Source organism: Ischnura elegans, chromosome 12 (genome assembly GCF_921293095.1).
Source record: "Ischnura elegans chromosome 12, ioIscEleg1.1, whole genome shotgun sequence".
NCBI classification, from domain to species: Eukaryota; Metazoa; Arthropoda; class Insecta; order Odonata; family Coenagrionidae; genus Ischnura; species Ischnura elegans.
In genome coordinates this window covers 32,711,831-32,734,955 of record NC_060257.1, presented here as the reverse complement: position 1 = coordinate 32,734,955, position 23,125 = coordinate 32,711,831, and the positions used below count along the sequence as shown (strand labels likewise).

The following is a 23,125-nucleotide window of genomic DNA, read 5'->3' as shown; positions in this document are numbered from 1 at the left end:
GCCATGATGTGCTCACCAGCTGTTGAGGGAAAGAATGTGACAATGAAAGGAACCAGAGAAGTAAATACCCACAATCATCAAATAACTATAAATAATAATGACAACAGCTCAAATGTTAGGTTAATATGCATGAGAAGAATAATTATGAAATTAACCAAAGCTATTTCATTCAGCTAACTTCAAGACTGCGAATCTGTAGGAGGTAAAAGGAACATATGTGTCCTGATTAAATTATCTGATAGTGACAAATAATTTTAAAAAATAGTCATTAATTATGTACAAAACCCTTCCTAGGGACAAGGAAAATTATCCTCTGGCAATATGTGAAACAAATAATACCATTTGAATAGTAGCATTTTACATGTTGATAATAAAAGAAGACTGATCAGATCAGAAACAAAGGATGTCGTTCATCCCCAGGATGACTCTCTAACAAAGTGAATTGGAAAACTCACAAACAAAAAAATGGAGCTGGTGATAATTCAAACCTCAACAGGAAATATTTAATTACAAAAACCAACCTTTCAAAATCACTGAAATTCAAATCTTTCCACTGGATCAGAAAATTTCCTGATGCAAATACTCCAATTCCTTCAGTTGAGAGAATGAAATGAAATCCACCAGCAACAGTTCTCCTGATAAATGGGAGGCTTAGCAGAAATTCACGCGTTTTCTGAACTAATGAAACATTAACTATAGTTCTTCAAAACCTTATAAATCCTTAAAACTTTAAAATGACCCACGTTTCACCGGAACTCCAACGAAATCCAAGGAGGTGATAAATTCCAATGAAAAACTAAGCAGATGGTTCATAAGCTCACACAGGTACACTACGTGAGGGCAGCGGCATAATGTATTGGGGTATCAACCATCACGGAGACGCACTTCAAAACCAATTCACATACTTCACTGACAGTCGGTTCGATTTGTAAACCATTCATTCAGAGGGAAAACAAGAACATAATAGTAAAATAAGAGACCGTGTCGTTCATATAATCACGCGCAAAACTGTACTTATTTTTACGACCGAGTTGTGAAATCTCCACAAATTCGACCAAAACATACGCCAATTCTTAAATACTTCAGAATAAGTTTGAGTATTTCCTTCGAAGTCTCTTCTCTGATGAGTGAAGGGAGGCCGACGTCAATATTACAATAGCGTACGCATGTGAGGACAACATTAACGTGGTATTACATCGATAATTAAAAGTGAGGCTACATTAAACCTTCAATAAATTCCATGATTGTACATGCAGTAGATCAGAAGATTGTAGTCTTAAATTCATGGAACTCTTTCTGAGATGTTTCTCATTCCTGCGCACATATGCACTAGCACTGTCAGGCGTTTGCCAGAACTGCGAAGACGAAACACATTTCGGCAATCGTCAAAAGACAACGAGGGCAACTTTACAATGCACGTCCATCCTGCGCTGTAAGCACAATCTGACCACAGCTTAAGCGGGACTTGACTGAGACCCCGAATAAATTAAGTCATCACTCCGCCAACGAATAGAGACACTGAACTTCGAGTAATATAGTGTATTGAGTACAATAGTAGTGAATGACCTAGGAATTATAAAATAATATCCAACTTCACTCGAAATTTACGGGAATTTGGTCCACATTTACTTTGAAACATTAATATTAAATCTTTAAAGTAAAAATACTTTTCTTCAAGTCTGTGCGAAAACATAAGATATCAAAATCGCCACTGATCGGAGGAACAATGATAACTAACGACCAAAATTCGACACAGTTAATGATAAAATGCCTAAATGCTGAAGATTAAGCATTGAAGTACTTAACGATCAAGCACATACATAACGGCAAAGAAATTGGGACCAAAACGCAGTAAGTCCGCGAAATCAATATTTAAATAGCAACTGATAAAGATATCACTCCTGTGCAATTTTAGAGCTCAAAGGACACTGTCAGCAAAAGTTGTTTCCAGTAAAAAAGCAGTTTACTCACGGCCTTGCATCTGGCAATGAAAAACAAGGTGAACGCACAATGAAAACATCTAACAAATACAGTGTAATAATCAATTGCAATCATTTCCATGAAATTTCGACAAAAATATTACAGCATCATAAGAGTCACAACAAATTATATCTTCCGTTTCAGCCAAATTAAGTAATTTAAGTCACGAATTATGGATCCAAATCGAGACTTTCTGGCAGGCACGAAACGATTCAAAAAGGTCACTAAATTCGCCCATTTCCCAATAAATGATAGTCAACGCGAGCATTTATACCGTGAGCTTTGCATTTATCAAATAATAATCATACACCTCGCTCTATTTGGTCTTTTAAGCGAAAAGAATATCAAGCATATCAATTGTAAACAGGGATGTAATCCTCCACAATATCCTTCGTATCTGAAATATTCTCTCACCTTGTAGCTTTCTCGTAGCAGCCATGGCTAAGCAGATAAGTGTGAAAATTGTTCGTGCATATCCTTAATATTTGTGAATGGGCGCACCACAAAGAAACCAAATTTTATTCGGATTTATCCAACACAGCTGTAACTTTGCTCACATTCAAGATGGCGAACTTGTTCCATCGAAGTCGAGGCAGAGACTGGAGTATGTTCATCCGCCATGCGAAACAAAATTTATTGGATAATTTTATGGTAGATAATGGCAATATTTTAGTTAATTGGTGGGACATTAATTCTCTTGTTAATATTTATTGCTTAATGTAACAACTTAAACTTATCATTAGCTTACGATTCCATTAAATTTTACTTTTATGTCACTGTGCAGAGCAGTTGAGTTTCATACGCCGCGAGATTATCAAGCGGTTCTGCTCGAGAAAAGGCTTCGATGTTTTGATTTGGTTTACTCTGTGCTGTAAATGTTTATTTTTCTAAGTATTAAGTGGTGTGTTAAATTAAGTGATGTGTATGCTTACTATAGGCAACTAACTATCTTCAAAATTGTGTATGTGGCGGTGAAATTATCATGTGTTCAGTGAAACTGAGCGACAGCTGATTGCCAGTGCTATGCACGTCGACGATATTGATTTTGTGAAGCTGCATCAGCAACGCAGATGAGAATATTTGCGTGTGTGGCCGGATCGTGAGCGGATTCTAATCTTATTTCCCACAGTTGGTGAATCCGTTTTATTCTGAAAATTTCCGAATCATAATTTTGGGGGGTTTCCCATCACTCGGGATCGTTTAAGTCGAATAGTTTCTTGATAAAGTTTGATTTACATTGGCAAAATATTAGAGCTATATTCCGTACTTTTCATAAGAGTTGATCGTTTGTGTTATTCAAGCGCAATTCTTCAGAATTGTACGGAAGGACGTATTTGTTCGCATTTGGGATGTCTCCCCATGTCCCGAGATAAGTTTAACTATCTGCGTGGAAGTCACGCACTCGACTACATCAGTCTCCGATCCTATCATAATAAAGTTCACTCTGTCCCTGAGGAGTGTGTCAGTATTTAAAATTGCCTAATGGAAAATGGGTACAGTATTACCAGTCCACTAGTATATGATTACGGCTGAACCCGTGGATTCGTTTTCACAACATCCATCTACGCGTCCCCTCATCCGTAACGCAATTCGTGCAACCGTCGTCACGCTGACGGGTCACATGTAGATTTTGATTCATTTTATGTAGCCTTTACCCACAACCGTTGCAATATTGCCTTCATCGCGACCTCGGTAAATGTGGAATGACTTACTGATGTATGTACGTAATTTAGTATTTCTTCTATGCCGCTAAACGGTGCCACCACGTTGATGTGAATACGAGAGGGGTAAATACACATAAAAACCAGATATCACTCAGAAATGGGAAGGCAAAGTACAAGTTTCAACTTAATCACCACATTTATTCAAAATGAGTCAAAAGATTACAGTTTGTTACAGAACAATTGTACATTAAAATATCTCACCGGAATACATCCGATGAATAAGTAGCTGTATGGACTAATAAACTGAGTTGCATAGAACATAGTTATCAAATAATCAACATAGCCACTTGATGAAAAAAGAAATGCAACACCTTTTGTTTGAAATGGTGACATTCTCACAATTTAATAGTAAATGGTGGTCCAACATCACACTGAATATCAGGAATGTTGGGGCAATCAGCGGGAGCTGCTGGATGAAGAACGACTGTACCTAGATCGGAAAGGAAAACCAAAGTCACTGGAGTATACATACATTACTTAAAGCATTGAGTTATACAGGTAGGCAAGACAACAGAAATTAATTCATGGATACCACTTCAAGATGTTACAGGATAGAAGAGTTATAATGAAAGCTTTTCCAAAACTGCCGGACTAGATAATAATATTTTCTAGGCCAAGATTTTCCCACCCAGGTTCCACTCATCAGTGAATCACATCTCAAAATTGGTTAACAAGTCACAAATCAGAAGTTCCGTCACTTTAACATTGGTGCTCATTGGATATTGCTAATTAATTATAGGATGACTAGCATGGTCCAACTTGAGTATGCTTTTCCACCAAATATAAATACAATACCTTAATGGAGCCACCCTTGACAGTGGCGCAGTAGTTGCCAAAACTGGTCTGATAAAGGTCTGGTTTACAATAAATGAATGTGGTACGTATATTTTGAAGGTTTAATACTCCCATCTAGGTAATCCACAAGATAAATATGTACTTTGTTAAAACTTTTCACTAGATGAAATTAAAGGTTTTGGATCCAACCAAAGTAAACCACATTATTTACACACTTAAATTAAAAGACTTTATGAGAGTCATTAGGAAAGTACAGTATGGCTAGGATCAACTATAGAGTAAAATCCCACAGGATTATCAAGAGCCATGAGGCAAATACAGAATGCATTCCACCAAAGGAATTTTTCGCCATCATCACCGTGCAATACATGGAACACCAACCATTATTGAAAATCTACTCACAATCGATACACATAGATTTAATTGACAGCCGATGAAACTGCCAAAATTTGCTTGCATAATTAACTATGTAATGCTGTAAAAGTTGTACTAGACAGATGATGGAGTCCATGAATTTTGCACAGTGTAATATTTACTATTCCTTAAAATCCAGAGAAAAATAAAGGAGCACTTTTACCCAGACTTGGGTATGCACAAAATACTCCTTTAAGGTAAAAACCTAGCATTCCTTAAGAATGGAATGTGATGAAATTGTTTTCCATCACCTGAACCAACTCCCATCAGTGAGGAAGCTGTAAGTGAACTTTTCAAGTGCATTATAAACAATTATAGCAGCAAATTAATTATTACATTCTACGAATTATAAGCGCATTGACAGCAGTACTTTTAAAGTATAACTAAAAAACTGCATTCAGTTCAAAAGCTATATTTCATCATTAATTAACTAGAGCCAAAGCCAACACAATTCCATTGTGCCTCACCTTGGAAGAGGTATGTATGTATTTGATAAAGCAAAGCAAAATTGAACCGCAAGACTGATGGCCTAAATTAGAAAATTGGTATCATTTAATCTGATCTCCCATCTCTCCCCAATTCTGTCCTCTTGAATTGAATTACAAGCAAATCTAAATTTTTATAAACTAAAGCTTTATTTATATAGTTCTGCTAGGACTGGCAAATTAAGTCATTTTTTTCCAATTAACTTATGAGATTTAAGATAGGCTATTAAAGGTACTTTTCATAAATCATTATAAAAATACTGTACATGGTAAATTAACTCCAGTTCATGTGTAAATTCATGAATGATTTCGGCGGACTGGGACATGCACAAATGCATGAACCAAATTAGAATAGGTTCTATTTTCTGTTCAAGCATTCAAACAAGTTGGGTCTGCACCATGTGCATTTGCGATGATACTGTTAGACATAAACTCATATGGGTTCATGTACCATTTAGTACGGGGTGAAATTCTGTAATTTGAAGTGATAGAGAAAACCACTTCATGGAGCTCTTCTCTGCAGATGGTATTCTCTATCACAGCAGAAAGAGCTACGGGCACTTGCTCTTTCTCCGGCACTCATCTAAGCTCCTCTAGCGCCAATCAGTATTTTGTAGTGCTCCTTGGAATGGCTTTCAACAGTCTTCCTTTCTCCAACAGGAAATTCAGATAATGCCAGCTCGGACCACACACTAGGCCTTTCTGCTTGAGTTAAGTCCTATTTACACGGTACATTGACGCGTATGGGTTAATGTATAAAGGTAAGAACACGATAATGAACGCCAAAATGCACTGTTTAACCACCTCGAATGCATGCACAGAAAATAGAACCTGTTCTAATTTTGTTCGTGCATTCGCACATGTTCCGTTCCACGAAAATCATTCACGCAAACGTACATTAACTCATACGTGTTAATGTATCATGTAAACAGGCCTTTAAAGTAAAAGATAATTTAAGCAACCTATTTTTACTTGACTAACGATGAGCTCAAGGAAGCCATTAATTATGCTTACTTTGATCTCTTTATCGTCAATGGATAAATTTGAAGGATGTGACATTATCAAGACTTTCTTTCCAATGATAATGTTAACTGAGGTTTTCCCTAGAGTGAGCTGAGATACCGAGAATGAGTAGAGTATGTTCCTTGGGACCAATACTGAAGAAATGACATTGTAGCAAGTAAATAAAGTCAGTTTATACTTGGTAGGTCATCAATTTGGCTCATCTAGCTGCCATTCCTTTAGCTGTCACACGTACAATTTTGTACTCAAATACTTGCACACGTGGTTGTATATTCTAGATCAACAGTGGGGCATTAATGGAGATTAAATCATAAAACGCCATACTGACCATTGCAGTAACAGTTTCATCAGTTACTATTCATTAAAGAATTGAGTTTTCATACCATCCAAAGCATTCACTATACTTCTGATAAGCTGAAGTGGTATTAATTGAATAGTTGGATCATACATGTATCCTCAGATTTTCAAGGGTATTTGTTTGAACTAAGTGATTTAAGAGCTAACTCTAGTTACACTATTCAACAAGGTATATCTCACACATTAAAACTGAAAGAACAGTCACTGCTAATCGCTATGATCACATGTAAACACAGTTTTTGTCAATCACAGAATTCAATGCCTTGCCAACTCAATACCGATTGAGTAATACATTGTTAAGATTCCTTGGAGCATGTGATGAGGAGAATATTTTTCTTACACGATCTTAAAAAAATTTATAGCGTAGTGATCACCACCATGATTCATAACACAATCACAGATAATTCTGTATGAGTTCATTTGTTTCTGCGATGGTGAATTTTACAGCATTGAATATTGCAATTAAATCAATGGCAGCATAGCGGTAAAATACATGATGGACAAACCCAATTCCTTATATTGATGTCTTATTTACGGGCTTCAGAGGCAGAATGCCACTTTCTAATGGACAATTGTACGTGTGAATTATAAGTGCAAACACAAGGCACTTTCAGCAATAAAAATGGTCTTATAGTAAAAATGTGCATGCTATCTAAATGCAATCGCAGAGACAACTCGTATATGTTACTTCACCTTCACGAAAGTAATTAAATTAATCGTAATCCGAAGAATGCATAATTTTCCCAGAAACAGAAAAGAATTATCTCCCACCTAGAGTATTCCAAGTTTCAGAATTCCAATGCAGGCCTTAACAAACATTGTACAGTTCCGAATTGAAGAGTAAATGCTAGCTTAAGAATTAGAACCAAGAAGATGCCAGGACCTGAAGTGGAACCTATCCATTCTCACCTTTAGCAATGAAAAAATATGCCCAAAATGGCCACATTATGAGACATGATGGCCTGATGAAAACTATTGTAGAAGGACAGGTGGAAAGGAAGAGGGGCAAAGGATGGCTCTGAATGAGTTAAATAGAACAGGTTATATGGATATAAAAGAGAAAAATACAAGGCTATGAAAAGGATAGAGGACGGGAAAGAGGGATGGAGAGCTGCATCAAACCAATATTTGGATTGTTGACTAATGATGATGTTCAAACAAATGATTTTTACAACAAAATAATTTCTGCCAGTCACAAAATTGAAACCTAGGGGAAAAATTATAAGCCAAAAATGACATACATTTTACAAATTTTCAGCTTTTATTAATTTTGGCTCAGCCAAACATTATTGTATGTTTCAACAGCAGTTATGCCTTACCACCAAACCAATGCCCCTCTAGGACTCATCCCAACAAAATATGTACTTGCTTTTAGGGGATGGGTAGGAATAGAAGAGAAGGAGAGGAATTGGAGGAAGTGGTAAAGACATTTATAGGCAATCAAACAAATAGACAATCAGTGCTCTTCCACAAAATTGTCAAGTTTGCATGCATAGAAACGCATTGCATAAAAATTTAGTGAAACGAGTCTTCACTATACCCAATAATTTCCAAAAATTTCTGAAATCATATGTCAACAACTGGAAATGTCAACAATGACAACTATTTACCTTCGCCTTCGAGCAGGAGAACGAGATCTTGATCTTGGCCGTCTGGCTCTTGGAGGAGGAGACCTCCGGCTTCTTGGGGGAGGGCCAACCATAGGTGGCGAACGTCTACGATACCTGAAAAATAAATTATCTGTAATTATTTCAACACCTACAAAAATGCTCATAATCTTTTAAACTGAATCATTACAATCAGACCTGCTCGAAAGATTTAAGACTAATTTTCAAACAAATTCAAAAATGAAAACTTTTTTGTGCCAAATAAAATTTCATTGGTATAATGCAAATGTAAGCGTGTAATGCAGAGGATGTGCCCAAAGATGACCTAATAAGTGAAAACCGGTCACAAATTTTATGAGGAATATTTTTTTTGTCAATTTCATTCATTAGAAAATGTTAAGCAAATTTTAATGCTATTTCCACAAAGTTGAACCCAGACATAATCACTTCAATAATAATTTCAATAATCCCCAAGTCATTCTTTTTGAGTGGTGAAAATCTTAAAAAAATTTCTCAATTCTATATAGGTAAAATGCAAACTATCAGTATCAATTAATAATGCACAATGCTTCAAGGGCGTACCCAGGATCCACCAGGGGGGGGAGGGAAGCCATGGTTTTCCAAGTTGTAGGTAAGATTTCAGCATGGAAAAGGTGAATGAAATCAACATTTTAAGGAAACTGTAACAGCTCTTTCATAGTTTTTAAAATTATTTGCTTGAAAACAATTATTTTCCTTAACAACATTTGAGATTTGAGTGATAGCTCGAGCGATACGTTTTCAGGGACCAAGAAAGTGATTGTATGACCCCTCATTTTCAGTCATTCAGTCATTTCCACCGTCCCTTTTATCGCTTATTCCGTCACTTCCCATATTCAAAACTGTCAATCAATTACATGCCAAGTGTGGCATTATAATCACTGTTAGTTGCCATGTTTGGTGATTGACTGAAAGATGATGACAGCAATAGGGTGGTTTCCTATTATTTTTTTATTGTCAGAATCGAAAGATTTTTACTCCTGGAGTACGCATTTCATGCTTTTAGATTTTTACATGACGTTATCTATTTTTCGCGATTAAATGAAAAGTGAAAATTTTCAAGCGCGGGAAAACTAAGTATGAATGCTGGGAAAACGCAGGGTGACATCAGTCTGGTTCCTGCTGCCGCATTGTGAGGTGACCTTGGGGCGCGTACGTGTGCGCCGCGGCCATGCAGGCTGCTAGCAGGTAGCGCTTGGCTTAAATAAGGATTATTAATGCCCTATTAAACGAAGGAAACTTTCCAACCATAGGCAGTTTTAATAGGTGATTATTAAGAGATGTTTCCCTGAAGTCTGTGCCTCATGCATGCATTGGTAATCTCAGACGATGTAACACTCCTATCTACTCGTATAGAATCTATGTCCCTGTGACATCACGTGGAGTGGGATCATATGGGCGCCAATCTGGCCTTTTTCAAATGCGGTTAAAATTGACCATTGCCATTCATCTAAACTGGGATTTGTAAAACCAAATTATTTGTATATTATGAATACACTAATGGTGGGTAACGAATTATAATCCATACCTTTCGTTTTCTTTGATGAAGGAAACTACCCTATGGAAAAACGGATGGGATTGCCACCCCGAAAACTATCACAAGAAATGGTCATTTTTTCCACCATCAATGGGGCAATTGCTCGGAAGAAACCGAAAAAATGACAGTAGGATTCATGTTTAAGGTACAAAGGGCATTGCTTTGCCTAACATAATCAATTCATGAGAAAACTTTTTTTCTGGTAATAACATGCATTAAATACGACAGCAATGGGGAAAACACCAGAAAGATCTTTTGGAATGGTGATAGAAGATTATTCAAGTGAAGCTTCATGGAGAATTTACTGGAATACATATGTTTGAAAGGGAAAAAAAGAGGTAGAAAATTTGGCTGTGAAGAAGAATTATACCTTGGAGGTGATGGTGGTCCACGCATTCCTCCAGACCCCCAGCCACGTCCACCTCCTTGATGTGGGGGTCCTCTGCGCATGGGCGCAAATGAAGGCGGGGGACTGATCCGCCTTGGAGGTGCTGGACGAGGTTTTAGCTGAAGGACTGGAGCAGCAGTGATTTCTTGACCATCAATTTGACCTGAAAATTCAAAGTTACACAAAAAGGCAATCATTAACCAAGGCCATCCACACATAAGGAAGAGGAACTATAAAGAAGGTCTTCAACCTGATGAGGACTCCGTGATCTGAAACTAAAGAATGTTTTAATAATAATTATGAGGAAAGGTGTCTCTATTACGCTCGAATCCGTTCATATTATCCAAAATACAGAGACAACCGCTCCCAGAATGCCACTCTTAATGTCTTTCCCATAAAGCGAGCACTGATTGCAACAGCATCATTTCAATCAAGTTCATCAAGACTAATGCTGTGGAGCTTATTTTATACCTTAGATGCTGCTAAATATGTCATTTATGATTAAAACATGAGTTTCAAGAATTAAAAATAGCAAAATTAGCATTAAATATTGAATATTCTAGATAATTCACAAACTCATTTTCATCAGTCTTGGGGTTGGCACCATGGCATAGACTGGTTTCCGGTTCTCATGGCACCAACCTCCATAAAACCAACAAATTTGCTGCCTCAATTTTACGTAAAAGAGAGGGAAAAGTGCTGGTGTGACAGAAAAAAGATCTTAACATCACCTTAAAATCACTGTGTAGTAACCTAATCAACAGTGTTAATTCTAGCTTACCTCCATCCATATGGCGCATAGCTTCTTCCGCCTCATCTGGGGTTGCAAACTCCACATATGCAAAGCCTCTTCCTGTGTGTGGGTGAAGACGATCTGGAGGAAACTCCACGGTGCGAACTTGCCCGTAAGCAGAGAATATCTCAGCAACGTGATCCTTGGTCACATTGCGCGTCAACCTGCCAACATGGATTTTGCACGGTCTAGGGGTAGGTGACCGCTCTGTCCGACGGTGTTCCCTTCCTTCCCCTCTCTGAGAACTAGCACCACCTCTCGATGGCCTGTCTCCTTGATTACGACGACTTCTAGGAGATGCAGAACGTCTGAAACAAAGAAAGAAAGACATTATGCAAAGACATGCATATTAAGAACAACTTCATACACTTACGTCTAAATAGTGACTGTACCAGCACCAAATGTAATGTAATCAGCTACAAGCTTCAACACCATATCTGCTTTGGTACCAGCAAGTGCAGGTGACAATTAAGTAGGCAAATGTGAAGCCAGTCACAGTACTGGCCGCAAGTTTCAATTTTTTTTTAACAGAAACCCATACCAGTTGGCCACAAGTGGTAAGTGAAGGTTAATATGAGAAAAGAGGGGCTTGCTCCATCACCTAAAGGATATAACAAGCAGCCAATACAGCAAGCAATTTTCTGGAGATTATGAGCAGTTGTGAAACTGTGCTTCCATTGTATACAACATTGTAAGAAGAACATAGATGACCGGGTAGTTCTAAATTTTCCCCATTTTTACTCTGATAACAGCCTAAAAGGGGACATTTTAGAGGATGATCATAAACAAAAAAGGTGCCTACTGGACACCATAACATCTCACAGTTACGTTACGTAATGTTAGTTAACTAACCACCAGATTCACGAATTTTTTCACCATAAATTAAGGGGTTCATTAGCAACTTTATGGCAATTCATGCCATCAAGTAAAATAACCTAAAAACCCAATTATGTAATTCCAAGAGGTAATAAATTTAAAACCATCAGAAAAACTGATAACAGCATTGCATATGCCTGATAGGCATGATAGTAATGAAGATTAACACAAATGATCCACGCTTAACTTTAAACAAAGAGAGAACCTGAATCCAAAAGTGAAGCCATTTTAGTTTTGAAATATTATCCACTTGCTATAACCATCATTAAAAAGAAACAAAACAAAGAAGAGGTTCACCTCCCACTCAAATTTTAATCAGTTTTATTTGCAAGGGAAAAAATATGATATGGCAACTGTAAACAAGCTGCCATGCTGTTTATTTAAATGAATTAAAATTAAAAATAGTAGTGAGGAAGCAATAATGGGAGGCAATAATGGTAGTGAGGGACGCAAAAGAAAAAGAGAGGCAGTCGTGTATGGAGAGAAGGAAGAGATAAACGTGTTATAAAAGATTGGGAGATAAATTAGAGTAGTGGTGTATTGAGAGACCGGAGGTAGAAATACGGCAGAATTCAAGATAGGCAGAAAGAAGAAGAGGACGCAGAGAAAAAGCAGGTGCCTACAAGAGAGAAAGAGACCGGAGGAAAGGGATACGGCAGAACTCAAGATCCCCACTGGTGCAGTTCATGGCAGTGGTTCAGTGAGTGGTAGTACAGATAGTACAAATGGGATTGTAATAGTCATGGTGGCTTGTTGATGTTGTTTATCTTGTTTATGCTCACGAGTTTTAAATTGTAAAATTTCTTTATAAAGTGTTATAAAAATCATTTGTTAAGTAAGAGAAGTGGAAAATTAAAGAAAACGTTACACAACTTTTGAAAAGAATGCTGTCATTAGATATAAAAGATAAAAATCATCTTTTGAAAATAATCAAAATCCTTTCAAAATCTGTAATAAATAGATAGCAAGTTCATACAATGTGAGCAAGATAGCGCGAAATGACAAATGGTGTTGAGGCAGCCAACAAATAAACACCACTGCAAATGCTACCACCATTTAAATACTTTTTAAACAATAAAAGAAATCTTTAACCAGAGCAGAAAATGGTGAATGAATAGATCGTTAATAATGCAGTAGGTACAGTGATATCATAAAAACAAAATACATAGTTCAATGCAGAAGTTAACTCACGAACTCCTCGTTTTTTGTGTTTTAGTGGTCTTCTCTGAAGCTCTTTTACGTTTGTCATCAACCCTTTCTTCCTTCACTCTTGCAGTTGTACTTCCTGTTCCCCCAGAGGCAGGGGCAGTCACGGCAGCGGCTGCACCACTTCCGCCTTTCCTGCCCTCGGCACTTCGTGAACGACTTCGGCTACCGCTAGCACCCCTGCATAATAGAATGCATACATTAACACAGACAAAGGATAATTAATGAAAAAAAACAACTGATAGCAGTTTGCATGTCTCTGAGGCATTGTTTCATGAAGTATAAAAACTGCTGAACAACTGGTTCTCGGGTTTTGCCAACTAGACCAGTGTGCCAGAAGAGTACACAAGCAGATGTCTACCTACGTGCTAGGTCTCATCACCCAAGGCAAAAGAAGTCAGAAAAAAATTAGCCTTACTTATGCAACGGGCCGACACAATCTTCAACAAGGAACCACTGTGTAACACTACCCATTAATGTAACACTACTCACCTCCTATTTATTTGGTTTCGTGTTACCTTAGGGTATAGAAACACACTTAATTATGAAATAACATGCACAAAATATCACTTTAACACTTTTATAGTCAGAATGTCATGAAGTAAGACTAATTGGGCCCAATTTACAATCGATCATTATAACAAACAGATTGCATAACTTCCATTTATATTCCAATGGGCTTTTAACTCTTCCCCTTGTGTATTTATAATAACCATTCAGGTCTACTTATCGGGTTCACTAATCGCGTCTCCACTCAAACACTGCCGGATGGTACAGTACTCCACAACTCCACACTCTGCCGGATATCTTCCTCCACGATCCCTCTCTCGATCTTTTTCCACCTTTTTTTTAATTCACGCGTCCTTCCTTCAATCGGTTCTCTCTCTTGTGGGCGCCTCCTTTTTCTTTGCGTCCTCTCTTTTTTTTCTTATTCTGCCGATCTTATAAAACACATCTTTTTCGTAGCTCTCTCTACCTACGACTCCCCTTGTGTATATCTTTTCCGCGCCCCTCACTACCATTCTTGCCTCCTCACTACCATTGTTAATTTTAAATTATTTAAACAAACAACATGGTGGCCTGTTTACAACTGCCTGAGGAGAAGGCACATACTGGCTACCTTACAGACGAATGCACACCCTACAGCAATGGCACAAAAGAAATCAGCAGGCTTAGAGAATCAAGGCAGTGTATCACCTAATGACAAGATTGCTGAAACAGATGCCCATCTTTTACTCCTTTTGTAAGTCACAAAGAGTATATTACAGGTCTTCACAGAACAAAATGTTCATACCAGATCTATATTTACAAGAGAATACAATGCATACTCGTCCTCGCTAAGGACCCGATGCCGACATTGATATGTGTATAAGGTTATGAAATTATTTCCACCAGTAACAAGTTATGCATGGGCCAAACCAAGAGGGCTGTGCAATGGTGTTTGAAAGAACATGTTCTAGCACTGAGGAAAGGCAAGGAGATTTAGTTAGACATTGCTGAGTGTGCTTTGATCAAACCCAAACATAATTTAACAATAGCAATAAAAAAATACCTGGCCAAACAAAAAGATACTTTCCCATACTAATTCGGGCAATAGTGGAAAGAAAAGTGGAAAGTGGAATAAGTATCAAAGAGCATCGTTTCACGTTTCCCATCTCATGGATACCTGTTGTCAACAAGAAGAACTGTTTCCCAACATTCCATGAGTGGGGCTGAGAGAATAAATGTATGAGTATATGAAAAGTAGCCTCCTAGTCACCTGGGATGCCACCATATATGAACTCCTGAATTTGGAGTCAGGTGTATATTCTTCAGCAAGGCCCAAAAACCAATCCAGAAGTCTATCACAACGATCGTTGCCTCTCCCGCTTTAATTCTAAAATGACCATTTATCATCTATCCATCATCCATTATGATTAACCAACCATCACCAACCATTCGCAATAAATCTTCAAACCTACCTTTTCTTGGAATTCCTAGTGCGAGCATGTCGAGGTGAAGAGGTTGATGATGATCCAGATGAAGATGATGAAGAGGAAGATCTGGAAGAAGAGGCCGATGAGGATGATGAAGATGACCCACTAGATGATCGGGAGCTACTGTCTGAAGAGCTGAAATACAATGCAATATAAATTAGACCAATATAAACTCAATTGATTGATATTGTGAACAAAGACCGGCTATAATGTTGCTGTTGTTGTGCGATGGTAGCTTTGTCGAGTTCTATTTAAGGTAATATACAATGCGAGTGTGACATATCAATTGCCAATAATTTGGCTTTTGTGAGGTTCTAGCCAGCATGCATTGAAGTCAAAGATCATGAAAGTCAGCATCATGAAAGCCAGCATCATGAAAGCCAGCATCATGAAAGTCAAGACTTATATCAGTAAAAGCAAATGAGTCCCTAACTTATGGGGAAGAAATCGATTAGAAAACACATAGCTTTTATGGCTCAAGTGCCAATGTATTAGAGTGTCAGATTCATTATTACACCAACATCATGAAGACGCAGGCCAACGAAGAGCAGGCATAATAGATATCCGCAAGCCTAAATATAGTGATTTTGCTATTGATAACTATGGACATTTATGAATATCTCTCGGGCTTCCCACTGAGTCAGCAATTCCATTTCTGTCTACGTTTGGATGAAATAGTCATACGAATGATCATGAAATACGTTTTCATCGTTCTCAGGGCTGGTTGATGAAAAACATGAACCAGCTTAGAAGACGATGACAAATTATTTAATCTAAACGTGCCTAACCCGGTGGGAAGCCCGAGGGACACTCACAGCCACTATTAGCCGGGTAAGAATGAAGTCCTTCTTGTGGACATTTATTACATGTGACTCAACCTACGTGACATCAAAATTAACTTGGCAAATGTGGAATTAAATTAAACTAAAATTACAATACAATTTGATCGGAAAACGGTGTTATTTGCATACAAAAGCTCCATTACTGATGAGATATTGATAATTCATCACTTGATGAAGGAATTATCGGGGGATGTACTTACGCGCAATATGGTTACAGAGAAAGGATATTTTATTGCTTCTATTATAGTTTAGAAGAAGATATTATCAAAATGGTTGACAAAATCGAATTCTCCGGCAGTGAGATGGTTTACGAGATTCAACTTTCCAGGGTTGAAATACAAAAAATCAACATATATACCGACTTACCTACTTCTGCTACTTCCACTGCTAGATGAAGCACTTCTCTTCTTTTTCTCACGTCCACGATCTTTCTTGTTTTCCTTATCGGAGCTGTCGGAGTCGGAATCACTGGTTGCTTTTGGCCTGGCCCTGATGGAAAATATTCTATATTAAATTCACTCCATTGCTTCAACTATTGCAAACCTTGCACACATTACATCAAAATCTATAAAAAAGTCATATCCAGTATGAATTTGAGAGAGATAATTTAATCTAAATTATCGGTAACTCCACTTACATTTTCGCCGCTGATTCCGGGTGTTCTAAACCGGAAGTTTACACTCTTAAAACATCTAAAAAAATACAATGAACTTGATTAATAAATGCAAAACTTATGAAATAAAAAAATTAAAATAATTTTCGAGCCATTTTTTAGGGAATTAATGCATTATCAACCAATTTTAGACCTAAAAAGTGTCAATAGTTTTCATCGTGCACAACGTAGTCAAAGCTGAGGCGCCCTTTCGCTTGCGACGGCATTGTGCAAAAATAAAACACGTAACAAAAGAAGGCGTTGCCAATATTACCCAGCATTCCCTCTTGTGATAAAAGTTGTTTTCGGGTTGATTTCTGTGGAAATTAGGTGGACAATTCGAAGGCATCCGCTGGAATTTTTATCCATCTACATCGGATATTTTTCCGAATTGATTTTGGTTATTCAATTAACAAAGTGTTGTACAAGGATTGGGTAAGTGTCCTCGCACAGTAATATGAGATACGCGTTGAACAATGTCCTTGATTAGTCTTATTGTTGTGTCATTCACAAAATGTAATTTTTATTAAGACTACCTTCATATTTTTGTGAAAACTTATCTTCATTAATCGTGTTGTGAAATATACAGGCCCAAAGATGTCAGGCATTGCGGTCGCGAGACTTGCGGAGGAGAGAAAGGCTTGGAGGAAGGACCATCCTTTCGTGAGTAACTCTTATTTAATCGTGTAACAGACTTAGTTTTGAATTGCCTTTTCATCAGCGGTGAAGTGCAATTGTTTCACGTTGGCGAACTAGCTCTATGATTTTCTCGTGGGAATGTCTTCCTGTCATGCGAAGTTTGTATTTATGTCAGCGGCGTTGCAGTCTCCATTATTATGAAGGGTCAATGCCGTAATTTAGTTCGTCATTGGGCCTGGAAAGAGTGGGGTCTGATCTTTGGCCACGATATACGTATGTGGTCCGTATTGGCTTGAAAGAGATGCTATTAGATCCTTCCCTCGAAGTTCACTGTTGTTATAATTTGAGTATTGATATACTATCGTTTCCCGCCAATGTCTTGTGTGTGTACAAGTTAGGAATGGGATGTGAGTTATGAATAAGGTTTGGTAATGTTTCTTGTTGACTATTTATCTTTGATAGTAAAGAAAAGACTGTTAATTTGCTACTTATCACGCACAACATCCGTATTTTGTCTTTCGAAAAGAAAATTAAAGTGGCGGGCATGGCCACTTCTAATCATTTTTGTCGAAAAAAATTCTAGCAAGTACAATTTTAATTTATTGTTAAGCTCTCTAATTTGATAGTTTTTGTGTTGCGACTTGACCCATTGTTAATTAAGAATGGCATTATTTCCAGTGTTTGTCATGAGCTATGTCCGAAATTCTTAGGTTATCGTATAGTTCGTACCCATTATATGTGCGTAATGTACTGGTTTTAATTAGTCCATGGCTAATTCCAGTGTAACGGACTTCTCTCCCCTAGACGTTGCTTTTCAGCGTTGATGTTTACCGTACATTCTCATTCCCGTGAGAGAAAACGTGCAACAGAAATTGCCCTTGATTTCTGGCCTGTTTTTGGCAAATTGTTTCAAGTACTGAAAAGGGTCATGTTCTACGGCGGGAAGGAATAGGGATATCTTTTGCTGAATATATCTCTTAATATCCTCACGAAGGCATTTTTGGCTAATATTTTAGCTGCTACCCCTGAACAAGGCCAGAGTAAGTTACAATGATTAGTTAAATATTGGTGATAATGTTCTCCATGGAACCTGTTTATTTCTATCATTTTTATGCCGCATGACTTCGTGATACACCATATTCACAAAATTCAGATTCTTGTGTTGTCACTGTACTGTGCAGTGCCGATGTTAACTTGTCATCACAAATTTAAAATGTTTGTGTGAATTGGTACTCAATTTCATCCAATTCAAATAGAATTTCAGTTGTTTTTGGAATCTACATTTTAAATAATATTTATTGATATATTAGTGGTACATGATGTAATAAATATGTATAAATCATTGGTTTTTGTAATCTGGTCAATGATGGAGATAATAAGAATATATGTATTATTTATAAGAAAAAACGACACTTAAATATGTCTCTTAAGGCCGTCCTCCCTTGCCATCTTCAGACTTATCAATTGTTAGGAGGATGAATACAACCCTAAACCTTATCTTGGTTTTTATTGTGAGACAAGTTTGTTTTAGCTCTTAGAAAAGGGTTTAATTTTTAAGTTTGTAATGTTCAAATGCAAGGGTTTTCAAGTAGGCAAGAAATTAAGTTCATTTTTTAATTTGATACGAAGTATCCACTTGAATCTTGTCAAAAGCTAACAGGACTACTAGTGCAACCTGATAAAATAAATTAAGGAAAAAATTAGGCTATATTGGAGAAAGACAGAGAATGCCAACTTTTATGATACCTGATCTTGAACAGGTTTTTGGAGGAAATATGTTGCCTGAGATTTAAAATCTATATGCTATCTCATTATTTTTCCAGGGATTTGTAGCTCGTCCCACCAAGGGTCCAGATGGTAATCTCCATCTAATGACGTGGGAATGTGCCATTCCCGGGAAGAAGAGTGTAAGTTATCAATATTTTTCATATACATATTATCTCCTCAATTAAATTTTTTTAAATCGTTATTTTAATTAAATGCTAAATCAAATGTGATTTCAGCTAATACTTATGCTGGAATGCCGTGGTTTAACTTTTCATCTCTTTCAGACACCTTGGGAAGGAGGATTGTACAAATTGCGCATGATATTCAAAGATGATTATCCTTCAACTCCACCAAAATGTAAATTTGAGCCACCTCTCTTTCATCCAAATGTTTATCCCTCAGGTGAGCCTATAGATGTGTTGAATTGGTTTTCGTTTTTCTTCTGTGAATTATAATTATGCCATATTATTATTATCTTGTGTTCAATTGGTTAGTAAATATGAATGTCCCTCTGACTACTTTTAAGCCTATAACAATATTTTTAATCATCTTTTTGTATTAACAGGGACAGTATGTCTATCATTGCTGGATGAGGAAAAAGACTGGAGGCCAGCAATTACAATCAAGCAGATCCTCTTGGGAATCCAGGACTTACTGAATGAGCCAAACATTAAAGATCCAGCCCAAGCTGAGGCTTATACTATCTATTGGTACGTTTTTTTGTGCAAATATGTTTAATGTCAAGTAGAGTGCCTATTACTGGTGGTATGGATGAAATTAGATACCTGCCTTATGCCCATACATATGCTCTCTGCCATTCTGTAATCGAGTATTCAGTATTCCATCTGATGTGATCCCATGTGTCCCCGGCTTATGATATTATTACTATCATGCTCAGCAAGTCACTATTCGCACAATCATTTTTCCTATCCAATTTATTCCTGTGATGCTTAACCTGCATGTGAAGGAGGAGAGAATTGAAAGGGAACTGGAAAGAAATAAGGTTGCTTTCTATTTTGATTGCGATCATGAAGTAATGATTGGCTAAGCACAGTGGCGGATCCAGGTTAGGGACAAGGGGAGGGCTAAGTGGGGGTTAAAATTCCTGCAGTAGTGGGGGTCGTAAAAAAGTTAACATTCTATCTAGTGTAAATTGGATACCCAAAGGGGGGCTATAGCCCCCAACCCCCTCAACCAATATTTGCGCCACTGGCTAAGCATGGTTGTCATATTAATTCCAAGCAATTTGAATGGAAAGAAAAAGAACATGTCAATAGTGACACAAGGGACTATGCTGGACTAAATGGATTAAATTTTGATGTTCGGAATTGACAACCTCTGAATTTAATTCGTACATCTTAAAATTGGTGATGGGTCGATTTCAAAATTTTCGCGATTCCAATCCTGTTTCCGGGTATAACGTTCCTATTGTGCCAACACCGATTACACTGATTCTGATGACATAGGCTCCAAGAAGAATATCACTTAATTCCATGCAACTAGACAACCAGATAAAAAAATATTACTCTGTGGAAGAATCAGATAACAAAAACATAACTATTATCATCATTATTTAATTTATAAATTACAGAACCAAACTTAAGTATCTTTAACGTCACAACTGGATAACGGCATGATAGAAACTGTCATTATTCTGACTCAAATGTGTTTCGTTTTCATGATTGCGTGGTACAAAAATTCGAATGACTGTTACAAACAGGGTCGTATATAAATATGTGGTTTGGTGTACTACTGGAATCAGAATCGATTTTTCACCTTGGTGAATACTTATTTTCGATTCTGATTTTTGGTTTAAAACCAAGGAATGGAATCGACCCATCGCTACTTAAAATGTACCTTAGCATTTTACATACCCATTGAATATAGTAACACTAAAATAAATTTCTAACACTAAAATAAATTTCTGGTTGATTAACAAAGGTTGCTACAAGCATTGTGCAACTCCAACAGCAATGTCATAAAAGTCAACCAAAAACAATTCAGAGATCGTTTATTAACCACAAATGCTTACTCCCGAAGACACTGCAAATGCACTTATTCTCATATGGGCAAATTGCAAACTTAGTTTATTAACCCGTCAACGCCCATGGGTGCCCAGTGGCACCCAGTGCAGTGCTGAGCCAATACTCCTTCAATGCATTTAATACGTGAATTTTACCGCACATTTCGGTTCCCATACTTAGTAGAGGGTTTTCTCTATTATTCAGTCAGTTTGAATGGTGTTCATTGTGTTGAGCTCATATGTATCATATTTTTTTAAAGTGAAATATGTGTGAATTAAAAAAAACTTTGGGTGCTGACGGGTTAATGGCAAATGGTAAATTGTAACCACAATCATTTTCACTAATCAATGAAATATTTGCAAAGCACAACACTAATGAGACTTAATATTCAAATCAGCTCTGAACTCGAGGGCCCAGAAAATGATTAATGTTCACAATGACATTGGAGTCAAACTGAATAGAAACTGTAAAATAAATATGTAATAATTTGTTTATTTCCCAGCTCATATATTTGAGAATGGCACTTAAACTCCAGACAAGTGTAAAATTTGCCGTATCTACCCAAGGACAAGGGAATGATCATGAGAAGTAGGAGTGGCACCACAGTTAAGCTCTAAGATTTTGGCAAATCGCTACACCTTACCCTAATCTCTTATATTATTTGATAATACAGATCACCTTTTCTATGAAAATAAATTAATAATATTGTTTTCCTCATTACTTTCCTCTTGCATTTAACACATTGTAGACTGCTCATGTAAAAGTACGTGTTTTCACACCCAGTGGTATTGGCCTGATCACATATTTTTATACGTGTTTTTGCATTGTCATTGGTGCCTCCCCTGTGTGGAATTATTTTGGACTATTTGGGCCAAGTTCTTGTTCTTGGAAATGAAAAAATACATTTAAAAATTGGCTTATACTATAATGTGTATTTTAAAGCAAGTATTAGTTCTCAAGTTGTTCTAGTTCAATTATATACTTGTACCTTGCCTGCAAAAATGCTAAAAATAGCCAGCATCGAGGGCTAGTCAAATGTAAAGGGTGCTGGACCAAGAAGCGTTTAGGAAAATAATAATTATTCATAATTTTTGGCTCATCCATTTCCCAAATTGAATTAGTATTTTTTTCATTTGCTTTCTTATTTTGGCATTCTCTTTCCTTGTTGATTTTTCTTACTTGTGTATTGTTTTGTCTTAAGTATTGTCTGCTTTAAATATTCTAATTTTATTTTTAGCCAAAATCGGCTGGAATACGAGAAGAGGGTGAGAGCTCAGGCACGGGCCATGGCACCAACCGATCAGTGAATGGATTGAAATTTTTATGAGAGGACGGAACCAATAAGTAACCTTTGGATGTTTGAAAGCTTTTATGTCAACCACAGATATGTGATTTCTTCTGTATTGATGTCAAAGTCATATTGGTTCTATGAGGTGTTTTTCTCTGTAATCTGCCAATGGACAGAAAGAACTTTCCAGATGCATTGGATTGGCCCGGGTGAGGTCATTTACCAATGCATTCCTTCTAGAAGTTGCACATCAATGTGTGGAAAGAATTTTTTTTCGTTCTAGAGATTTGTGCTTATTTTGGATCATTTTAACCCGTTCCAGCAGTTGAAAAAGTCCTATCTCTAAACAATCTGATGTCTGTTGATGTTGGCAATCAAGTGGCAAGTATTGCTGTAGATCTCCACTAAAATAAATGTGAGGTGTGATTTAAAAAAAGGTTTGACCATACGAGTCATTCCGAGATGAGTTCCTCTAGGTCAATTCAACCTGGAATATATAAAAAATTTCCAGTGTGCTGCTCTACCTGTGACTATTATGTCAGGAACTGGTGAAATCACGTTCAAGTGCCCGATTTCTTTCACCATATTGTGACCTAGCTGGATGAACATTGCTTCAGAAGATGTTTGTGGAGTGATTTAAGTTTTGTGATTTTTTAATGATACATACTATATATTGTAAGTTAGAGTAATAATAAATATTCTTTTCTTAAAAA

At 37.1% G+C, this 23,125-nt stretch overlaps 3 protein-coding genes across 12 annotated transcripts in view; 1 reads left to right on the top strand and 2 right to left on the bottom strand.

Annotated features, from left to right (window-relative positions):
- The window catches only part of LOC124169223 (CCR4-NOT transcription complex subunit 3), a 69,910-nt gene extending 67,320 nt beyond the window's left edge, over positions 1-2,590 (bottom strand). For 6 of the 9 annotated variants that reach the window (XM_046547757.1, XM_046547763.1, XM_046547764.1 and 3 more), the window contains exon 1: positions 2,395-2,589. In XM_046547757.1, coding sequence (XP_046403713.1) covers positions 2,395-2,419 — 25 coding nt within the window. In that variant the 5' untranslated portion in view covers positions 2,420-2,589. Of the gene's footprint in view, positions 1-1,226; positions 1,463-2,394 lie in introns of those variants that run through there. The other 3 variants (XM_046547756.1, XM_046547758.1, XM_046547759.1) reach the window with 2 other exon arrangements.
- A 1,231-nt stretch (positions 2,591-3,821) lies between these two features.
- Positions 3,822-16,866, bottom strand: LOC124169225 (RNA-binding protein with serine-rich domain 1-B-like). The gene is made up of 9 exons (XM_046547765.1): positions 16,849-16,866; positions 16,680-16,734; positions 16,409-16,531; positions 15,186-15,335; positions 13,210-13,404; positions 11,131-11,450; positions 10,332-10,512; positions 8,389-8,502; positions 3,822-4,134 (listed from the first exon to the last, which is right to left on the bottom strand). Coding segments are annotated over exons 2-9 (1,119 nt in total). The 5' UTR covers positions 16,682-16,734; positions 16,849-16,866; the 3' UTR covers positions 3,822-4,100.
- Positions 16,867-16,950: 84 nt separating this feature from the next.
- On the top strand, positions 16,951-23,125 carry LOC124169226 (SUMO-conjugating enzyme UBC9). Of its 2 annotated transcripts, none has more exons than XM_046547767.1 (6): positions 16,951-17,129; positions 17,284-17,357; positions 19,157-19,240; positions 19,385-19,502; positions 19,666-19,810; positions 22,362-23,125. In XM_046547767.1, exons 2-6 carry the CDS (start codon positions 17,292-17,294, stop codon positions 22,429-22,431), a joined length of 483 nt encoding a protein of 160 aa, XP_046403723.1. In that variant the 5' UTR covers positions 16,951-17,129; positions 17,284-17,291; the 3' UTR covers positions 22,432-23,125. The 2 variants fall into 2 exon arrangements, with proteins under 2 accessions (XP_046403723.1, XP_046403724.1); XM_046547768.1 differs by having other exon boundaries at positions 16,952-17,129; positions 21,627-22,403.